The sequence below is a fragment of the Megascapheus bottae genome, chromosome 28 (assembly GCF_031878675.1).
Source record: "Megascapheus bottae isolate mThoBot1 chromosome 28, mThoBot2.hap1, whole genome shotgun sequence".
NCBI lineage: Eukaryota > Metazoa > Chordata > Mammalia > Rodentia > Geomyidae > Megascapheus > Megascapheus bottae.
The window spans coordinates 12,476,163-12,499,252 of record NC_143536.1 but is presented as its reverse complement, the minus strand read 5'-3'; the positions used below and the strand labels follow the sequence as shown (position 1 = coordinate 12,499,252).

Below are 23,090 nucleotides of genomic sequence, written 5' to 3'. Positions count from 1 at the left end.
GAACCAGAAAAAACCAGTCAAACTTTTAAGACCGAAGACCCAGAATTCAAAAAAAAAAAAAAAAAAAGTACTAAAAGAGGTTTGAAAATACTTACAACTTTCCACTGCTTAGAAGTTAAAGATTTTTTTTACTTCTAAGCCTGACACAGGCTGTGCTACAACAGCAGAAGTTTATTTATGGCAACAAAGTTTATATAAAAAAAAATACACATGGAAAGGAATAGCATGATCTTTGTCAAGGCCATTTGAAAGAGAGAAAGACACTGAATGTAAGGAGTCAAGAAACTGGGTTCTAGAACAGACTCACTATCTTTATATACATCCATGAGGTAGTCGCTATGCCTCTCTGATCCGTTTCTCACTTACAAGTTCTCACGAGTTATAGAAGAGACAAAACATAATCTATGACTTGAATTTCTTTTTCTTTTTTTTTCTTTTTTCTTTTTCTTTTTTTCTTATTTCCAGTCCTGGGCATGAGCTCAGGGGCCTGAGTACTGTCCTTGGGCTTTTCTCAAGGCTGGTGTTCTACCTTGAGCCACCACATCATTTCTGGCTTTTTCTATGTATGTGGTACCGAGGAATTGAACCCGAGTCTTTGTGCATGCTAGGCAGGCACTCTACCACTAGGCCAAACTCCCGGCCCTATGACTTAAATTTCTATGAGAGTAAAAAGTCATTCTGTATTACACTATTCCCTGTCCTCACACTTGTACATCTTTGTTCTATATCATGTTCTTTTCCCCATCCTCTCATCAGTAATCTCCTTGTTTAACCTTCAAAATCTCCTTAAAAGTTACTTTAAAATTTCCCAAACATGTACACAAAACTCTTGACTTGCTTCCATTAGCCTTGGACAATACCCACATACCTTATTATAGTATTTAGCAATAGAATGAGTGTCAAATCTAGTGTTCTTACCCTCCCCAGGAAGGCAGGAAACATCCTATTAAGCTTAAGAGAACAATGGGCACAGGCTGGGTGCTCCATAAAACATACTTTGAGTAGATACCCAATGCTAAGACATCCCACTTCGTGTTAAAGGTATGTCCAGAATGGCTTGTTAAGGCCTTGCTCATTTGCATACTTGAGATAGTCTTACCTGGTCTGCACAAGTCTCCATGCTGCTCTTTTTCACTGGCATAGACCTCCATGCACCAAGCATGGTAAGCAAAAGAGAAGAGATCTTCTATTTTAGCAGGTGGTCGGATGGCATTGTTCAATCTCTTAAGCCAATCTTGACATTGCTCAAAAGTTGAGAACTGACACCTTTGCCAAAACCAAACCAAAATAAAAGTAATGAGACAGTTATTTTGAAATCTAAGGATTTCTCATGATTACTTATGCATGAAGTGACAACTGTAACAGGTAAAAGCATCAGAAGTACCATTTACAAGTTCATTATTATTTACCATAAAAACAAGTCCAACAAACTTTACCCAGTTATGCAAAATGTCAGAAAGTTGAGCATGCAAACAACATATTATTTAATATTGATAAATAGGAATTATAAAGCAAAATGGCAGCTGTTGTCTCTCTCTCTCCTCTCTTCCCCTGACCCTCCCTCCCCCTGCATCCTGGGGCTTGAACTCAGGGCCTGCGCACTGTCCTTAAGCTTTCTGAAGGTTAGCACTCTACCCCTGAGTCACAGTACCACTGGAGCTTTTTCTGTGTATGTGGTACCAAAGGATCAAACCCAGGGCATCATGCATTCTAGGCAGGCACTCTACCACTAACTAGGCTACACTCCTAGCTCGGCTGTTCTCTTTCATAAGTGAGATTTCATTCTCCTTTGGTTTTATAATGTTCCTCTCAAAAATATGTTTAGAAAAGCTCCTTTGGTTTCTTTATAATGGGCCAGGCTAAAAAAAAATAAACTACTTTTAGCCTATGAGGAAATAATTAAAATTTGTCTATTTAATAATTAGATAATAGTATCTTCAGGTCCAAAGTAAAACAATGTATACTGAAACTTTTAGCTGTCACCACTCAAGAGAACAAAACAATTCTATTATCAATACATAAAATGAAGGTGCTAAAATAATGCAAACTGATTCTTTGAGGATTTAAGTACTTTAAAGTTTTTTAATGCGATATTAAAAACTAAGAAATCAGTAAGCTAATTTTTTAAACTATGAATGGTAGCCAGTATCAAAGGAAATTCAAATCTCATAGACCAAGAAGAAACTTAAATATTTACCTTAAAACTAAAGAAGTAACCAGGCAATAGTGGCTCACATCTTAGTACTAGTTACTCAGGAGGGTGAGATCTGTGCATCACTGTTTGGAGGCAGCCTGGGCAGAAAAAGCCTTGGGACTCTAATCTTCACATCCCTAGCAAAAAGCTGGAACTGGAGGTATAGTGCTAGTAGTAGAGTGCTAGCCATGAGGGAAACAGCGGAGCAAGAATGTGAAGCTCAGCAGGACAGTGGTGGCTCTCACCTGTCATCCTAGCTACTCAGGAGACTGAGATCTGAGGATCAAAGTTCAAAGCCAGCCGGGGCACAAAAGGACCACAGACTCTTATTTCCAATTAACCTCTAGGAAAAAAAGGGAAGTGGGGCTTGGCTCAAGGGTAGGTTGGTAGCCTTGAGCTGAAGAGCTCAGGGACAAGGCCTAAGCTCAGAGGTAGGGTGGTAGCCTGGAGCTGAACAGTGCCCAGATCAAGTTCAAGCCCCATGACCCAAAAAAAAAAAAAAAAAAAAGAATGTGAAGCTCTGAGTTTATGCTCAGTACCAAAAGAAAACATTAAAAAAAAAAAAGTCCCTTAAACATAAAAAGTCCCTTTTCTTAAGACGGTTCATGAAGAAGACAATATACAATGTTTTACTAGTACTCCCAAATAAGTCAGAGATAATCTTGAAAATTTAAAATCTGTTGTTTTTTTTTTTTTGTGGGTCATGGGGCCTGAAGTAGGCCTGGGACCTGTCCTTGTGTTCTTTAGCTCAAGGCTACCACCCTAACCCCTGGGCCTGGGTGCTGTCCCTAAGTTCTTCAGCTCAAGGCTACCAACCTACCCTTGAGCCAAGCCCCAAGTCCCCATTTTCTAGAGGTTAACTGGAGATAAGAGTCTCAGGTCCTTTTGTGCCCGGGCTGGCTTTGAACCTTGATCCTCAGATATCAGCCTCCAAAGTAACTAGGATTACAGGCATGGGCCACCATGCCTGGCTAAAAATCTAAATTTTGAAAAATTAAATTTTTTTTATAGTTACTAAGTGTACAAACACATTTCCAAGTGTCATTTTGCAATGGTTACAGTTAAAATTAGACTAGATACCCGGGTACAGCACTAAAAAAAGTAAGACCCATCTCCAATTAATCTCTAGAAAATGGGAAGTGGGGCTGTGACTCAAAGGGTAGGACGGTAGCCTAGAGCTGAAGAGCTCAGGGACAGCACCCAGGCCCAAACCACATGACCCACCAAAAAAAAAATTAGACTAGATAAAAATCTTTAGTGAATGCTGAAATTAAAAGGGAGAAATTTTTGTGAGAAGCAGATATTTGCATGTTTTTAAAGTGCTTCCCATAGGCTGTTTATTACTTGCAAGGAAGGAAGTATAGAAGTTATAGATATCAAGCCGGGCATGGTGGCTCATGCCTGTAATCCTAGCTACTCAAGAGGCTGAGATGTGAAACCAACCCAGGCATAAAAGAACCTATGACTTTTACCTCTAATTAACCTCCAGACAATGGGGAAGTGGGGCTTGGCTCGAGGGTAGGGAGGAAGCCTTGAGCTGAAGAGCTCAGGGTCAGCACCAAGGCCAAGTCCAAGTCCCATGTGTGTGTGTGTGTGTGTGTTTCTGAAGTGCCAATTCTGGGCCTTGAACTCAGAGCCAGGGCACTATCCCTAGGCTTTGTGCTCAAGTGCACTCTGCCACTTGAGCCACAGTTCCACTTCCAGCTTTCTAGGCTGTTAACTGGAGATAATATCATGGACTTTCCTGCCAGTGCTGGCTTTGAATCGTGATCCTCCCGAGTTGCTAGGATTACAGGTGTGAGCCACCAGCATTTGGATGATGTGCCTTTTTTTTTCTTTCGTTTGTCGGTTGTGGGACTTGAACTCTGGCCCTGGGCATTGTCCCTGACCTCCTAAGCTCAAGGCTACTGACCTACCCCTTGAGCAACAGCCCTACTTCCAGTTTTCTAGTGGTTAGTTAGAGATAAAGTCTCATAGACTTTAGTGCCCATGCTGACTTTGAACCCTGATCCTCAGATCTCAGCCTCCGGAGTAGCTAAGATTACAGGAGTGAGCCACTGCACCTGGCTAGATGATGTATTTTTATTTTTGTACTGTTTGTAGCATATGTAACTACTTCCAAATAAAAATTAAAAAGCATTTATCAATGTTGTCAAAATAGGCTATATATAATAGTTCAGGTACCAACTACTCAAATTAATATTCCTAACAATGTTGGCCCTCAAAAGCTCTTTTGCTAGGTTAACAAACCATATATCCATTCTTTATTTTCTTGCAAGCTAGGGACTGAATCCAGGATGTTATGCATGATGGACAAGCATACCACCACTGAGCTTAACTTGTTTATTACATTAAAATCTTCATGTACAGACTACATACCTGATAACTTTACAGTCTTTGCAAGTCAAATGAAGCTGAAATATATCACGGCATTCAACAGTTTCTATAAGCTGTAATGGAACCTGTAATTAGAAACACAAAGTCCTTTTAGTCAAAAAGGAACTGGCTTTGGGGCTGGGAGTATGGCCTAATGGAAGAGTGTTTGCCTAGCGTGCACGAAGCCCTGGGTTCGATTCCTCAGTACCACATACACATGTAAGTGGTGTTGTGGCTCAAGTGGTAGAATTCTAGCCTTGAGAAAGCCCAAGACAGTGCTCAGACCCTGAGCTCAAGCACAGGACTGGAAAAAAAAAAAAAGATATAGGGGAACCAAGTAAAGAGAACTACACATTTAGCTGGATCCACAGTACTTAAGTGATTCCCTGAAGAGTAATTAGGGCTTCCCTTTCCATAAATCGATGGCCTCAAGCCAATCACAGCAAAGGAGAATGAAGGAAAGGCACCACCTCTACAAGAATAGGGGAATATATCTTTTTAACATCAAATTCACAAGCTTATCTCTCAAAGTACAGTTTTAAGATTCTAAGCAGGGCACTGGTGACTCACATCTGTAATTCTAACTACTGAGGATGCTGAGATCTGAGGATCATGGTTTAAAGCCAGCCCAGGCAGCAAAGTCTGTGAGACTCTTATCTCCAACTAACCACAGGAAAAAAACCACAGAAGTAGAGAGGTAGCCTTGAGCAAAAAAGGTGCCTAGATATACCACTGAGGTGGAGTTCAAACCTCAGGACTGGCCCCCAAAAAAGATTTTACAGAGGCTATGCTATGATTTGCAATGACAAATGAAAGTTTAAGGTACTAAAACACCAATCTTGTCTTGCCAGCAGAAAAAAGCTACAGATCAGAGTGTAAAATAGGACTCTTACTTGTTGACTCTTTTTTGTCCAAGCCCAGGACTTGAACTTGGTATCTGACACTTTTGCTCACTGGTTGGCGCTCTACCAACTGAGATATGTCTCCAAATCCCTACTTACTGACAAAGTGATCTTACAGCTTAGCATAAGCCTTTTGCAAAAGGTCTCACTAGAGGTCTCAACTGCCCGAAGGTTGCCATGAAAAGATGGTGGGACAATAGCTGTTAGTCAGGTTCAATAGAATAGACCTCCTGGTACCAAGAGGAAAGGAGGTCACACGGTGCTCAAAGAACCCGATACTGGGAGGTCCAATTCAATTAAAAAGCCAAGTTCAAGAGCCTTGGGTGCTAACTAGGGTTTGAACAAGCTGCATTGATTCTCTCTCCCTGTCAGTTTGAACAGCCACAGATTCTACTGTGCAGATTGTGTACAGGAGTAGAGAGGGGATACAGGAGTCCATAGTGGATACAGAAGGAAGACAAACAGGGAAGCATTTGAGCAGAGTAGGTATTCTCAGTGAGACATGATGATCCTTCTCCTGCCCCTGAAATTATCCTGACTCAACCTTTGGTTTTAAAAAGCAAGTTCTAAACCTTCAAGAGAAAAGCCTGGTAAATAAACAGATATACTCATTCCTTGGAAAAGGGATGGATTACTTGTCTCTTACATTCGATCAAGCTCAGCCAAAATGTGGCTCTGGGAGTTGCAAGTAACATTCCAATAATTCCTGTTTAGCAATAAGAAAAGGGAGGCAAGGCAGTCTCCTCCTTCAAGGCAGGACAGAAACAAGAGTGCTCTCAGCACAGTGTGGCTTCAAGTCAGATAAGAAAGTTTCAGAACTGGCTTCCTACGAACTCTCCCCCACCAATTCAGCTGCCAGAACAAGGATGCAGGATCAAATAGAAGCCCAGTGCTAAAAGTCTGGGGCCGGGGGGGTGGGGGACAAAAAAAAAAAAAAAAACAGAAACTGGGACACAGATTAAAGAAGAGAAGAAAGAAAAATGTTACTCAAACGACTGGGAGTTTTTTCATCTCAAGGCCAAAGCCTTCTTGCTACTAAATCTGTAGTACACACACACACACACACACACACACACACACACACACACACACACACACGGAGAAAAAGAAAGAAATCCCTTATAATTTTAATAGGACCACAAGTAAGAGAAAGACCAAGAAATCTTACCTGTATTCTGAGAAAAAAGGAGTTTGGGGGTTGCTGCTTTTAAGTCCTTAACCTTATAGCTGATGTAGCTAAAAATTCTTTCAAGAATTTATCAGTCTTAGAAGGACAACAAAAAGCCCCAACTATCAGGAGGGATAAATTATAATGGCATAATGGGGAAATCAAGATAGGAGATTAGAAGAGGGCACTGATTTATCCTCATTCTAGTCCTACTGCAAGATTCTCCTATTCTCATTGCCCACCCTCCAATATACTCATACTAGCTACTTTATTTCCCTACTCCCTAAAAAAAACTGGCTGCCAGACTGGCAATTAAGAAGCTTCAGTTTCTAAAATTTGCTAATTAAGATCTTGCCTGCTTCCTGGCTTCCTTGTGTGAAGTCTCCAGACTTCAAAATGACACTTGACTCAGATTTCTGAACTTCAGATGGTTACAAATCAGAAGTTTCATGCCAGGGCTTGAGAAGGGCCTTCAGTGGAGTAAGTGTTACAAATTCCTAGTGAAAGGTGCATTCCCAGCAGTCACCTGCACGCCACCAGGTGCCTTCAATTTCCTTTCCTTGCAGCTAGAAAAGATCAAAACTATTAATGGTATTAGCAGCTGCTGGAGAGTGAGATGAAAGATGATCAACTTCTGCTACCTTGCTACAAATTCAAAGATCAGGTACAGCGGGCCGGGAGTTTGGCCTAGTGGTAGAGTGCTTGCCTAGCATGCACGAAGACCCTCGGTACCACATATGTAGCAAAAAGCCAGAAGTGGTGCTGTCCCCAGGGACAGTGCTCAGGCCCTGAGCCCAAGCCCAGGACTGGCAAAAAAAAAAAAAAAGGCAGGACTGTCTACCTTTTCCTCTGAACTTAAACTAAAACTTAAGTTTCTCTACTGTGTTAAGGTCTGTCCCATTTTTCTTGTTTTCTCGAGTTTCTTCTCATGTGAGGGAGAAAAAAATATCTTGCCATTTCTACAAAGAACAATGTGAGTGCCAATTTCCTTGCTGGCCCAAGAAACACAGCCACTAAACTACAAGAGAGCAGCAACATTGGGCAGGAAACCATGTCTAGCCTGGACTCCTTATGCCATATGGTCTGCTTTTCTTCTCAATTCCCTTCTAGGCTATACTGTAGTTTTCTTTCACAAATAAGTGGCCTATCCATCAGGGATCTTCAAGAGAGAAAAATAAATTTAATTTGAAAATTCCTCAGGGGCAATTTCATCTATAGCAGAATAGTAAGAAAGCTAAAATCACTTTAAATCATCCACAGCTCACTGATCCAGTGTCTCATGGCAACTCATTTTCTGTGTGCTTCTTTACCTTCTACCTGCTAGGTTAATTCTATTATAATTTCCTATTACAAATTTCATCAAATTCATGCTCAATGTATCAAACACACTCAGTGCTGTTAATAAAGTCTTCAAAAAGTGAAAAGTTATAATATAGACAACAAACCCATAAAAGCATCAATTCAAGAAGCAGAAGAGTAGCTATTTTAATGGCCATGCACAGACATTAACTATCTAGAGTTTGTCATGTTCTACTATATTTATCTACTCAGATCATTCTGTGTATGTACACCCTTGTGGGTGGAAATGGGATAATTTCCACCTTTTTAAACACAACCACTATTTCTATACCTTGAATGGGAAGTACTAATCTTGTGTGTATAAATATATATATATTTAGAAAATGGCACATATATACATATGTATGTATACATATGTATGTATGTATGTATGTATGTATGTATGTATGTATGTATAAAATGGCATGCCTGAGTGAAAATAAACTGTGGGATAGTTAGGCACTAAATATTTTTATTTCAAAACCATAGTAGAAAGACTGTCAGGATTAAAAGGCAACACTTTGTTGCTCACCTTAGATATGATACAAAGTGTCCCTCTAGTACTGGTTTCTCAGGCCTCCCCTAATGCAGGAATGCTAGGCCAAAGAACATTAGATGTTAACAAAACCTCCTCTGCTCCATGCAGAGTGAAGGTAGCCATAAACAAAGGAGCATGTGAAGACATACTAAGGAAAGGTACACCCAAAAGCTGCGTTTTCACCTCTGTTTCAACAGACACTGGCAGATCAGCTTCACATTTTAATGTCCTCTGAAATATTAACACTGATTATATAACTTACTTCTGCTTAAAACTCATAGTCTACTTTTTTTTTTTGAAGGTCATTATTCTACAGATTACCCCCACAAACGTATCACACAGCACGCTGCTACAACGTTGGTAAGAGGGAAGGGACTCATGCAGAAAGAACACATTCTGCTGATTTGTGAGGTGACCATCTAACATTCAAAACCAGTTTATTCCAATCAAGCACAGGTACAGCGACTACCTAGGATCTCCCATGCTACTTACTGGGATTTCAGAAGGAGCAGATTGAGAAGCAGTCTATTGAATTACACAACAGAAAATTGTTTTAAATCTCACTCGAAAATTCCAGGATATGTGATTTCTCTAACATTCAAAAGAAATATGTCTGTGTGTGTGTATATATATATGTATATATATATAAACATAGTATAGAAAAGTAAAAACTAAGAATAATTCATACTTCAAATACTACAAATGACTTCTACTCAGAGTTGTTTTTTTTTTTTTTAATTGAGGAACAGTAAGCAGTTTAATTCAAAAGTAAGGAGCTAGAGGTGCTAAAGGCTACTCAGAGTTTTTTTACTCGGCCAATTGAAAATTTGATGGTCAGTGTAGATTAATATTGCTTATTAAATCTCTACAGAGATTTTACTCAATGTTCTGTGAAATTTTTAAAAATAATTTTTTAAAAAAACCTTATTTAAAACTGGACAGAAGGAAAATGGCGCTGTGGCTCAAGTGGTAGAGTGCTAGCCTTGGGCTGAAGAGCTCAAGACAGCGCCCAGGCTCAGCGTTCAAGTCCTACTATTGACCCCCAAAACAACAACAACAACGGAAAAAAAAAAAAAACGCCTTAGGGAAAAAGGAAAATCAAAAAATCCTCGATGAAAAGTCATTTTGTCATGTGCTAAGTAATGTAAGGTGGGGTGTGCCACGGCATAGACTGCACATTTGGGTTCTAGGGGGCAAAATGACTTTGATTTTACATACAATAATCTGTAACAGGAGCCTCCCAAACACCCATATTTTGCTAAAATGCTCTGTGCTGACAAAGTAAAAAGGGACAAAGAGGTACACAGAAGCAACACTACCACCAACTCTCTGATGTCCATCCAGGAATTTCCTGGGGTAGCTTCAGATTTCAGGTGCCTTACAATGCGGTAAGGTTAATGTAAGGGTAGTGTATTGATGTGGAGAAATGCTTATCTCTAGATATGAAATGTTTGGTCTCCCTGTGGTATAAAAAAAACAAAGCAAAACAAAAACCAAACCTCTTGCACAATTATTTTTCTGTGCAAAATCCATTTTCTTGGACTTTTTAAGTGACATGCCAATTCTAAGCCTTATTAGAAAGCTATAACATCAAGACTGGGAGTTTGGCCTAGTGGTAGAGTGCCTGCCTAGCATGCATGAAGACCCGGGTTTGATTCCTCTGTACCACATACATAGAAAAAAAAGCCGGAAATGGTATGGAGCTCAAGTGGTAGAGCTCTAGCCTTGAGAAAGTCCAAGGACAGTGCTCAGGCCCTGAGCTCACGCCCAGGACTGGCAAAAAAAAAAAAAAAAAAAAAGAAAAAGAAAGAAAGAAAGAAAGAAAGCTATAACATCAGAGAAAGTATTTGAGAAAACAGGCTTAAAAAAAGTAAGAGTAGTGTTCAGTTTCCTTATGCATTATATCTCAATCCCAATAGAAGATCAATAATTTCAGTAAATCATCTACTCATACAACAATTCCAAAAGACATATAATGGTCCAGGCCTATTCACATAGATACGTTGTTTTAAAATGAATTTCAATCCATTAAGGGAGAAATAGTCTTTTAAAATGAATTTCAATCCATTAAGGGGGAAATAGTCTAATATCCATTTCAAATCCCTATTAACTTCAATTCACTTAATATTTTACTGAGTATCATGGCATCAGAGAAAAGCTGGATTCTGATGATGCAAAGAAATTTTTTAAAATTACAAGATCTAAATGTTGTAAAAGAATGTTTAAAGAAGAAGCCAAGTAAGTGTAATTAACCGTCAGGGAGAGAGCTGAGACTGAGCTAAATTTCACAGAGGAAGATACTGTCGGAATTAAGTTCTGACAGATAAAGAGAAATTCCCTGGGCAGGGAAAGAGTATGTGAATGTGAAGTATGGATGGACAAGTAGTCTGGTCCAGGTAGGGGAAGAGGAAAAGCAGAAATAAAAGGTGGCAGAAAACAAGGATCACAGCCTCACATGGCACTGAATAACTGATCTTCATCTTAGAAACAGTAGTACACTATCGCTTCAGATACTGAGGAAATGATTCCAACAGACATTGGTTATTGAAATAGTCAAAAATCAATAAGCTGGTAAGTAGGCAATGATATGGGAAAATGCAACTACCATTCTCACATGCAATGAGATTATAATCCCATTGATTCCAACCATTTTAACATGAAAGAACCCAAAATTAAGTTTGATAGTTTTAGAAGTGGAGGCCTGGCTCAAATGGTAGACTGCCAGCAACGAACAAAAAGGCTGAGGGAGAGTTCAAAGACCTGAATGAAAATTCCAATACTGGCAAAATTAATTAAAATATGTATGTGTGTTTTATGTATCCCTTAATTCCACAGTAAATGGTGTAGAATTTTCTGTTGTGGAGATTTTAGTCTCCACCCTTTCTCCTCCTTGTTATCATCACTCAATTCAAATGGAGCTGTCTGAACAAAGTGCTACATGGCATAAAAGTTCAGTACTTCCTCTTTCTTTGGTGAATTTTGTGTAAAGCTTTAGTGGAAAGAAAACAGATTTAAGAGCAATGGTCATAGCCTAATCTGGAAGCCAGAAAGAATTTAGGTCAAAATGGCTCCTGTGCATAAATACTTTACTACAAAGAATAAATCATAAATGCCAACTACTAAAATATGGTAGCCATAATCCTTCTATAATTCAAAGAATGCAATTTAAGGGATTAGGCTATTTTTTGGACTAGCGAGTAAATGAATTAAATTTACAGATTTAAAAGAATACCAAGCCAGGCACGGTCGCTCATGTCTGTAATCCCAGCTACTCAGGAGTCTGAGATCAGAGGATCACAGTGTAAAGCCTGCCTGGGCACTAAAGTCCACGAGACTCTTATCTCCAATTAACTACCTGAAGACTGGAAGTGGCTCAAGACATAGGGCAGTAGTCTTGAGCTGAAGAGCTCAGGGACAATGACCAGTCCCAGAGTTCAAGTCCCACGACACACACACTCTCTCTCTCTGTCTCTGTCTCTCTGTCTCTGTCTCTCTGTCTCTCTCTCTCTCTCTCTCTCTCTCTCTCTCTCTCTCTCTCTCTCTCTCTCACTCACACACACACACACACACACACACACACACACACACACACACACACCAAAATGAATCCCAAATCACATATTCTGAATAGAAGTATAATCCTGAGCTCTTATAAGGTGTCATAATATACTTGTCTGAGCTAGTACTCAAGTGCAAGAAGTACAATGCTGGCAAGTGAAGAAGGAAGAACCCACTGAATTGGTGGAAGTTCATGAACTTCTGAGCCTTTATTACATTTGTTTAGGACTACTTAATGATAGCAGTGCACTGAAATAGCCAGTTCACTGAGAGAAGCCTCATAACTGAAAAAAGGGTAAATGCATTTTTTTAAACTGAGAGCTTTCCTTTTTGTTCAGTAAAATATAGTCCATTATGCAAATCAATGTCATACTTAACATGTATACTTATACCACTTAGAAGCCATTAAGAGTAATTCTAACCTATAATAAAATCTGCAATGAGCTCCAAGAACATCTCATCATTTGATATTAAGGACTGGGAAATTATCTCAACTGAAACATCTGGTAACTATGAAAGATTGGGGAGAAAAAAGCCTATTCAGTTTTTGTATCTTTATGAAGCTCAGATTATTCAATGTTAACTGAGTAATAGACACCTCAGCTGACAGCTAGATAAATCATTTTAAGTAAAGCGTATGAGTTTGTTACTTATGTCCCTTGAGTACAAATCTGAGGGAAAATGAAAGTACATTATGCTTTCACACACCCAAATCTATATGGTTCTTTCCTCTTTGGACACATTACCAAGTTTTTTCAACTTCCTTTTCTGCCTATCTTAAAGGAAGAGCAACTGGTAATCACTTACATTAACAAGAGACTCCTTGAACTTGATGTGAAGTCTGTAATTAGAAAGAGCAATGATGGCATCCTCAGCACGGCCCACATACTCAGTGCTCTCTCCGTGAAGTTCAAGGAAAGGAACCTTGACAAGGGAAGAAGAAACTTTTCAAAGTTCTGACGCAGTAAGCCAAGTCTTCAAACACAGATCATCTGAATGAATGCATGTCTAAAGCACAGTACATATATAGTAAGGAACCCAAAAAGGATGGTTTTATATACACCCAATTCAAATATAATTAATTTGAATTATGGCCCACTAAAGGAATGTCAAGATGACCATCTGCAACAAAGGGTTCTTAGGAAATCAGTCTTGCTAAATGAGAGGTGTTTTCCAGTTTCCATTTCTATGTGTAAGGGTTTAAGAAAAATATACATAATGCATTACTTCAATACATAAAAACACAATGCATTACATTACTTCACTTATATCATTACTATGCAAAATATATATTACATAATCAAGTGTCCTATAATCACCTGAAGATTCTCATCCTCCCGAATCAGCTGCTTCCTTGGAAAGATTTGATTGGCCTGGATGCACTCAAGACTGTGCCGAGTTTCTTCATCCTGGAAAAATAGAAAATCTTTAGATAATTCCATTTGTATGCCATGTCTTCTTACATAATTATGAGCCTTGGAACAGGGAGAAAAGTACAAGGAAAAAAACAATCATCCCTACAAGTTCTTTATGCAATGTATATAACAAGAGTTCAGGTGCTAGTACCAGCACAATAAATAAATACACACGTGTATATGTATATTACATAGAAATTAAATAAATACCAAGTGCTTCTATTTAATAAAAACTACAGAAAACTGGGCATGGTGGCTCACACTTATAATCCCAGCTACTGTGGAGGGAAATCAGGAGGCTCATTGCTTGAAGCCAGCCGGACAAAAAACTGATGAGACTTAATCTCAACAAACAAGTTGTGCATAATAGTTCACAACTGGAATCCCAGCTAGCATTGAAGTATACTAGTCAGAATGTAGCCCAAGGCTGGCCTACAAGCAAAAAGTGATGGAGGCATGGTTCAAGTAGTAGAGCACATGCTTAGCAAATGCAAGGCCATAAGCTCAAATTCAAGTACTGGCAAAAAGAAGAGAAAAAGAAAGTAGTGTTTAATTTTTTTTTCTCATGAACTAATAGGAATAGGTAGGAAATGCTATGAAACATTGAGGGCATGCCTCTAAAGGTTCTTACATAGAAGGACATTTTAAACATTCTCAGAAGCACTTCACTAGCTTTTTAACTCCCATAAATGTGTAAGTCTTAAATTTTTACTGTCTTTAAGAATAGTTTACAGAGGTACTCATTATTTCTTAAGTGACTGCCTGACCCAGTTTTCTGCTGACAATTTTAACAGCTCAAAATGTAAATAATGTGTCAAGCTTTTAAAAGTAGGGTTGGGAGGAGAGGGAGAAAAGGACAGGAGCACTAGAGGCCATTTAGCTATTCATTCTTGCTAGTACACTAATGTGTGCACTAATCTAGCTCCATGGATATAACAAAAGGAGCTCCTGAAAACAAAAAATGGAATGAGAATTAAGACAAGCAAGACAAGAGTATACTTATTTTTCACAGTCAAACCAAACTAATATTCTTTTTAAAAATAACATTTGTCAGTCAGGTGGTGGTGATTCATGCCTGTAATCCTTACCTCCTCAGGAGGCTGAGATCTAAGATACATTATTCAAAGCCAGCCTGGACAAAAATTCCCTAAGACTCTTAGCTCCAATTAACCACTAAAAAGCAGGAAAAGTGAGGTTCAAGTGGCAGAGTGCCAGCCAAGAGCAAAAAAAGTGACAGGCCCACAGTTCAAGCCATAGCACCAACACACACACACACACACACACACACACACACACACACACACACACATATCCCAGGATTTTTGTTTCAGTGGTCATTATCTGACATGTTTCAAGGGGAGAGGGAATAACTTTTCCTTGTGCACAAAAATGCATTTAATCCCAAAGGATTACAATTAACATTAGAATCAACTATGCACTGAACTTTCTAAAAGAGTAACTCAAAAAACACTGCTCAGCTAACAAATTGGTAGCCAAATTATTCCTTAAATTTATTGCAATTTGTATGAGATTCACAAATAAAAAAAAGAAGCCAAATGACATAGATGGAGTACACATTAGAAGACACAATAAAATATTTGGATTACAGAATGAATATTACTTTGTGGATTTCCTGCTTTACTGAGGAATAACAGGCATTATGAAATCTAGTGGTTCATAGACTTTACCCATAAAACCAGGAGGGTCACCTCTGATCACTTTTCAAAACCTGAAAAAGACTGATCAACCACACTTAAGACATGCTATGCTGACTTAACTATCAAGAGTTAAGTACATACTGCAAAAGGGAAGTTAACACCGCAGATAAATGGTCAAGGTATGTGGAGAGAATCTAACTAAAAAGTGCTCATGTTCACAAATGTAAAAATGAAAGCAACTGGGTCCGGGAGTTTGGCCCGGTGGTAGAGTGCTTGCCTAACATGCACAAAGACCCGGGTTCAATTCCTTGGTATCACATACATAGAAAAAAGCTGGAAGTGATGCTAAGGCTCAAGTGGTAGAGCTCTAGCCTTGAGAAACTCCAAGGACAGTGCTCAGACCCTGAGCTCAAGCCCAGGACTGGCAAAAAAAAAAAAAAAAAAAAAAAAAAGCAATTACCATTATAGCCAATCCCATTCACTATTTTTCCCCCCAGTACCAAGGCTTGAACTCAGAGTCTGAGCACTGGCCTTGGACACATTTGGCTCAAGGCTAATGCTCTGCAACCTGACACAGCACCACTTCTGGCTTTTTCTAAGTATGTGGTACCGAGGAATGGAACCCAGGGCTTCATGCATGCACTCTCACTAGGCTATGCTCCAGACCCACGTTCACTATTCTTAAGATATGCATTGGAAGCCATCAAAAAGATACTTCCCTTGATATATTTCTTGGAATTTGTATCAAAATAATCCAAAGCCATAGCAGGGATCACATCAAACAAGAGAAACCATGAACTGATGTTTACTGCAACTGACAACTATGTTTTCCTTGCACAGACTTAGTATTATGTTAAAATACAATATAAACATGTTTTCCCAATAACAAAACTCTCAAAGGTATTTCCTTTTAAAATTTCTTTTTTTGGTGCTGGTACTGGGGATCTCTACCACTTGAGCCACACCTCCAGTTCCTCATTTAAGAGCTTTTTTTTTTGCTGGGGCTCACGCTTGTAATCCTAGCTATTCAAGAGGCTGAGATCTGAGGATCATGGTTCAAAACCAGCCCAGGCAGGAAAGTCTGTGAGATTCTTAGCTACAAAAAAACTACTCAGAAAAAGCCAGAAGTCATGCTGTGGCTCAAGTGGTAAAGTCCTAGCCTTGAGCAAAGAGAAACTCAGGGATACAACCCAGACCTTGAGATCAAGCCCCAGGACTTCCCCCTACCCCCAAAAAGACTCAAGATCTTTGCCCCCCAGGCTAGCTTTGAACTACCACCCTCAAATTTAAGCCTCCTGAGTAGCAAGGAGGGTAAGCCACCAGCACACACCTCCATTTGAGATCTTTTAAGAGCAAGGGAAAAAAAAAAACAGAAGAGATTACTCTCAAGTTAGTGTAAAGATATATTTAAAGCAAAAAATTGTGCTGGACACTAGTGGCTGACACTTATAATCCTAGCTACTCAGGAAGTTGACATCAGAGGATAGCAGTTCAAAGCCAGTTTGGGTAAGAAATTCTGTAAGATTCTTATCTCCAATTAAGCAACCACCATCACGCCACCTGCAAAAAACCAAAAACCAAAACAAAACAAAAAGCCACAGTTCAAGCCACTTCTGTCTCAGTGGTAGAGTTCCAGCCTTGACTACAATAGCTCAGGGACAGCGCCCAAGCACTGAGTTCAAGCGCTAGCTAGGATAGGCACATTCAACAACAACAAACCCAACAAAACAGAAAAATCAATGCTCCAAATTTTTTGTGTAAAAACTAAGGACCAAGGATTTACAATCTAAATGATAAAATATGATATGTACTAAAGTGAATTAATGCCTCAACAATTTGCAAGATATTACAGTCAGGAAAAATCAACATTATAATATAAAATTAAAACCAGGAATCCAATGAATAAACATGAGAAAATGTTCAATTCGTTGTATGAAATAAGCTAAACAGAAGCTTAATTATGTTATTCTGACTACTTACAACATGCACATATGGACTAGTCAGAATGGAATACATACACCATGAGGTCTGGTGGAAGAATTCTAAATTAGATTCTTTTTAATCGCCATAATGCTGCTTTATGAGAAATTAGGGGGAAAATAAAGATATACAGCCAACCATGCTGTTCCCCAACTATTGTACATAGAATCATCTCAGTGTGTCTGTAACTCAGAGAAGGGAGCACACCAGAGAAACAGTTTGCCAAACACCACAGAGACCCTAGTAGCACCAGGAAGAGGACCATGCTGTTGCTGGCTGTGTGGCATCCAATGAAGGACAAACCCTTGGCTCAGAACAGAGGTGCTTTCATAAGCCCATCATTTGCTATTCATTAGCACTGGCATGCAGACCATATAAATACTAGGCAAGCACATCTTCAATTCATTAAAAATTGGGAAACCAATAAAATATTCTCTAGAGAAATAATAGTAAAATTTAGGCAGTGTTTGGGTACAGGATAAATCAAAAAGCTTTAATGCCCATGAACTAAGAAACATTGGCCCACCTTCACGAGGGAGCAGTTAACCTTTTCCTCCTTTTAAAAGGACATTTCTGCACAACCAAGTCTTTCTGTTTTGTTTTACTGTTTTTAATTTTGAAAAGCATTTTCCACATATGTCTCTAATACTGCTTGAAATTCAATTCCTCCTTTGTGCACTAGCATGAAAGTTTGAATCTATGAAGTATCCCAGGGTAGAAATAGATCAATATTATAATGTTTTTTTCTCTTAAGCCATGAAGCATTCATGTGTCCTCAGAACCGAATAAATTGCTACTGTTTTGTTGTTCCATTTCCTCTGTTTACTAGGCCCTAACTGGCCTACCAGCACTGGAATGTTAGGATAAAGTCCTTTTCAGTCAAAGATACAGGGATGTGATAAGCTGCTTCAAGTACAATGGAATCAAAATACTGCCTTCAATAAATCTAACAGGAAAGACAGAAATGGCTGCTACTCTGAAAGGTACATTTATAGAATATACTTTATAAGTTAATAGATGCTAATTAGCTTAATTTTTCCATTCTACAAATATATATACATTACACAATTCTGTCAATTAAAAAATAAAGACTGTGAAAGTGATCACCTCCCAATTCTTCTGTTTAATTACAAAAAAAAAAATCTTTTTTGAAGTCAGAGGCTTGCACGCACCAGAGCATTTGCTGTACCAATAAGCTATACCACCAGACCTTAAAAGTGATTTTTAAAGAACCATGTGTCTTAATCTTAATTCAATTTAGTAGTGAACTTAAAATGTGACACAGTACCAGGTGCCAATGACTCACTCCTGCAATTCTAGCTACTCAGGAGGCTGAGATCTGAAGCTCACAGTTCAAAGCCAGCCTAGGCAATAAAGTCTGTGTGATTCTTATCTCTAATTAACTATCGAAAAAGCTGGATAGGGACTGGGAGTTTTGCCTAGTGGTAGAGTGCTTGCCTAGCATGCACAAAGACCCAGGTTCAATTCCTCAGTACCACATACACAGAAAAAAGCTGGAAGTGGTGCTGAGGCTCAAGTGGTAGAGCTCTAGCCTTCAGAAAGTCCAAGAACAGTGCTCAGGCTCTGAGCTCAAGCCCAGGACTGGCAAAAAAAAAAAATAAAAAAAAAAACCCTGGACAGGCACACACACCAAAACAAAAAACAAAACAAGAGCAGGGAGTATGGCCTAATGGTAGAGTGCTTGCTTACTATGCATGAAGCCCTGCGTTCGATTCCTCAGACCATATAGACAGAAAAAATAAAAGCCAGAAGTGGTGCTGTGGCTCAAGTAGAGCCCTAGCCTTGAGGAAAGCCCAAGGACAGTGCTCAGGCCCTGAGTTCAAGCCCCAGGTATGGAAAAACAAAAAACAAAAGCAAACAAAAAACATAGTATCTAGCTCACTAGCTTACAAACTCAAGTGAATAGAAATGAAACTGGTCTGTACACTGGAGTAGTACTTCATCATTACAACTATCAGACAATGAGTGGACAATTCTAAGAAAAGGAAAAATGAATTTTTTTTTTTTACAAAATCAGAAATGAGTAACTGCAGACTTACTGGTGTTCACAAAATCATTAGTGCAAGTCCAATTTTCTTATTTCCTTGTACTTACCATGACAGGAAGCCCAGATTAGGAGGAGATATCCCCTTCCCTTCTTCAGTGTCTGAAAGCTCTTCTGTTTCTTCTGCTGAGGTCTTTCAGGAAGGAAAAAACAAAAAGGCAAAATTGTCAACAATTTTCCCCTAATTGGTCATACCCTAATTAAAAGGATTGCATATATGTGTACCTAAAAATCTGACCAGAGTTAGCCAAGAAAAGTTTAAGAACATTACCTTATTATTAATTCTCACTAGTCATTACCCTATTATTAATTCTCACTAGTCACTACCCTATTATTAATTCTCACTAATCAATTCTAACCTTGATCATATCTTTGTAAAAATCCTCCAGGCCTTAATCAGGTCTTCTTTTTTAAATCATTTAATTCCAAGGAAATTAGTGCATAGTTTCAAACTACATAAAAATCGGACTAGTTTTCTAACATCTTTAATCTTCTAAATAAAGGTAAGATTGCAGTTTGAGGCTAGTTCAAGCAGAAAAAAAGTTCACAAGACCTTTTCCACAATGCAGGGCTGGCTGTGGTGGGGTGATGTGTAACCTAGCTACTGGAAAGTTTAACATAGGTGTATGTAAGTATATGCACAGAGTAGAACCCTATTATCAAAAAAAAAAAAAAAGCAAAAAGCAGGGCTGGAAACATAACTCAGCAGTAAGAGCACCTACCTAGCAAGCATGAGTTCAAATCCCAGTACCTCCATAAGAAAAAAAAAAAAACCCTACAATTTGGATAGGACAGTTTCTAACACTGTTTTGAGTGTGCATATGAATGTGCAGTTATTTTATTTTCTTTCTACCATTTATAAGAGGGTCTCATACTAGACCTATTGAAAATTTACTTCAGTCTACCTTTATTAACTGCAAAAAAAAAATCTCTTACAGGTTCAATTTTTGAAATTGAGGAAATTTAGCACTGATAGAATATCACCTCCATTTTGTTATCTGATTTAATTATATACTTCACTGCAATTTTTACCCCCTGTGTTAAAGGATCCATTCCAGGATTACATGTTAGATCCATTTGTTATCTCTAGTCTATAGCTTTTTTTTTTTTTTTGGTTGGTCGTGGGACTTCAACTCTGGGCCTGGGCATTGTCCTTGAGCTCTTCAGCTCAAGGCTACCGCCCTACTCCTTGACCCACAGTGCCTCTTCTGGTTTTCTGATTATTAATTGGAGATAAAAGAGTCTCACTGACTTTTTAGTGCCTTGGACTGGCTTTGAACCACGATCCTCAGATCTCAGTCTCCTGAGTAGCTATGATTACAGGTGTGAGCCACAATGCCCGGCTTCTAGTCTCTTTTTATCTTGGGGCACCTATTATATAATTTAAGCTGTGTTTTCTGGCATCCAAATTTAATAATTTTACATATTTTCCTCCAAATCTTGCTCATATGAAGATAACATTCATATGAATAAAAATGTAAAAATTTTCCCTGTTTGACAAATGCCTTTGATGAATGTCTTCTGTAAAATCAATCCATACACTGATTCTTAAGTGCAAAAACATTTACACTATTTGGCAATATCAATGTTTAAGTACTTCAGAACAGAACAGCATATTAGGATTACATTTCCTCTCTAAAGGACAAGACTCTTATTCCAAGAATCCAGATGAAACTTCATTTAATATATTTCTGAGAATTTTGACAATGGGACCTGCAGGCTTCTCTCAGCTCCATTAACAGTACTATATCATGATGTAACAGCTCAGAAATCTTTTACAAAAGTAAATCTTCCTCGACCTAGGTATCTATCTTTAAAGCACCTATTAAGGAAAAATTTATCAATTCCTTATTTAAAATCTTAAACTTGCAAACAAGAATAGCTCAGGACATGGATTATATTCAGCCAACCTATTCTTATTTTTATTAAAACAAAAACCCTAACTAAGAACCTATAGTGAAAAGACATGGTATTCAAGTAATATGAGGATCATTTGTGTAAACTTTCAATTAGGAAAATAGTGTTTATAAATAAGATGACAGATAATAAGGCAGACAGTGGTAACAGATGTAAAATGTAAACAATAATACAAGATAAAGATATGGATTCTGACATGGGTACTCAAGGAAAACTCTGAAAATGATTCTGCTTTTAATGGTTGAGACAGCAACCATTAACTATGAGACAAAAAGAACAGGAATAGCTAGGTGCCGGTAGCTCACACCTGTAATCCTAGCTACTCAGGAGGATGAGATCTGAGGATCACAGTTCAAAGCCACAGTTGAAAGCCAGCCTGGGCATGAAAGTCTGTGAGACTCTTATTTCCAATTAACCACCAGAAAATTGGAAGGGGCACTGTGGCTCAAGAGGTAGAGCACTAGCCTTGAGCTGAAGAGTTCAGGGACAGTGCCCCTAGCACAGGATTACAATAGCATAAAACCTTGGTCCATAAGGTCATATAGGATGGCACTAAGTGAAAGGATCCCTAGGATATGGAAACAAGAGCTTTATCTTGTGTGATTGTTGTTTTTAATGTACTATGTTATTTCTCTTTATTTTTTTTTTTTGCCCTTTGGTTAATCTCATATTGTTACAGTATCTGACTTTGTTACCTGGTATATTGTACATATGTTTGTTTATTTGAAATAGGAAAGGGAAGGGGGGGAAATGAGATGATTGGCAGGGGACAGAGGGAGAGGAATGGGGACAAAAACATGAGAAGGGGTATCAATGTGTGAGAGTAATGTACCTACTATCTGGCGAATGTACTGCAATCCCTCTATACATTACTCCGACAATAAAAAAATATATTTTTTTAAAATAAGGAATAGGACATGAAGCAAAGTAAGACAAAAAGGTACACTAGAGAATATCTAACAGACAAATAGAAGGTCAGTGTGACTACCAGAGATGTACTAGGTACACAGGGAATTGGTGCCTAAACATAAAAGTTATGTTTCAAGATATGTTTCCATTTGTAGGCCCTATATGCCATGTTAAAGAATTTGGTCCCTAGTCTAAAGGCCAAAGGTAAGCCAAAGGTTCCTAACAAAGAAATGATTTCAACTTAAAAATTTAGAAAGGGAACAATTTTTCTTTTCAATTAAAATTGAATTAAGATTCCCTAGTTAAGGGCCGGGAGTTTGGCCTAGTGGTTAAAGTGCTTGCCTAGTATGCATGAAGACCCGGGTTCGATTCCTCGGTACCACATACATAGAAAAAAGCCAGAAGTGGTGCTTAGGCTCAAGTGGTAGAGCTCTAGCCTTGAGAAAGTCCAAGGACAGTGCTCAGGCCCTGAGCTCAAGCCCAGGACTGGCAAAAAAAAAAAAAAAGATTCCCTAGTTAAACAGAGACTAGTCTAGGAAAATAATAGGAAATGGATGTCAATAGTTTGGGAGGGGAAGAGAGAAAATTCATAGTTTGGGAAGGGAGATGATAGGCAAGGGATTAATAACCACATTGGAGAAGTTTTTAAAACCTGTTTTTCTAATTAAACTTCACACTGTGCTGGCATAATGGCATATACTGGTAATTTCAATATGCAGGAAGACTGAAGCAAGAGGGTCACCAGAAGGAGGACAGCTTGGGTTACAAAGGGAGAAGAGGGGGAGGGGGAAAGGAAGAAGAAGAGAAGGGGGAAGTTATAGATTTGATCTACTATCTTTAGTATTAGAGGCTAGAGGCCTTGGTTTTCATATAAAGAAAATGCAAATAAAACTTTGAGATTCCTACAAAAAAAAACCCCAACTTTGAGATTCCTCATTAGTCCAGTCAAGATGAACATCACTGAGACCGCAAACAACAAAAATAGTAGCAAGGATGTGAAGAGAACAAGAAACTCTAATACAGGGTTGGTAGGGCTATAAAAATAGTACAACCACTATGGAAATCAGTATGA

General features: G+C 38.6%; 1 protein-coding gene across 4 annotated transcripts in view; it reads right to left on the bottom strand.

Moving 5' to 3' along the window:
• Mtmr3 (myotubularin related protein 3) overlaps positions 1 to 23,090 on the bottom strand; it is a 107,960-nt gene that overhangs the window by 35,464 nt on the left and 49,406 nt on the right. For all 4 annotated transcript variants that reach the window (XM_090320448.1, XM_090320450.1, XM_090320451.1 and 1 more), the window contains exons 3-7: positions 19,243 to 19,325; positions 13,394 to 13,483; positions 12,882 to 12,998; positions 4,574 to 4,656; positions 1,100 to 1,266 (exon numbers count right to left, since the gene is read on the bottom strand). In XM_090320448.1, the coding sequence (XP_090176574.1) occupies positions 1,100 to 1,266; positions 4,574 to 4,656; positions 12,882 to 12,998; positions 13,394 to 13,483; positions 19,243 to 19,245 (460 nt within the window). In that variant the 5' untranslated portion in view covers positions 19,246 to 19,325. The remainder of the gene's footprint in view (positions 1 to 1,099; positions 1,267 to 4,573; positions 4,657 to 12,881; positions 12,999 to 13,393; positions 13,484 to 19,242; positions 19,326 to 23,090) is intronic.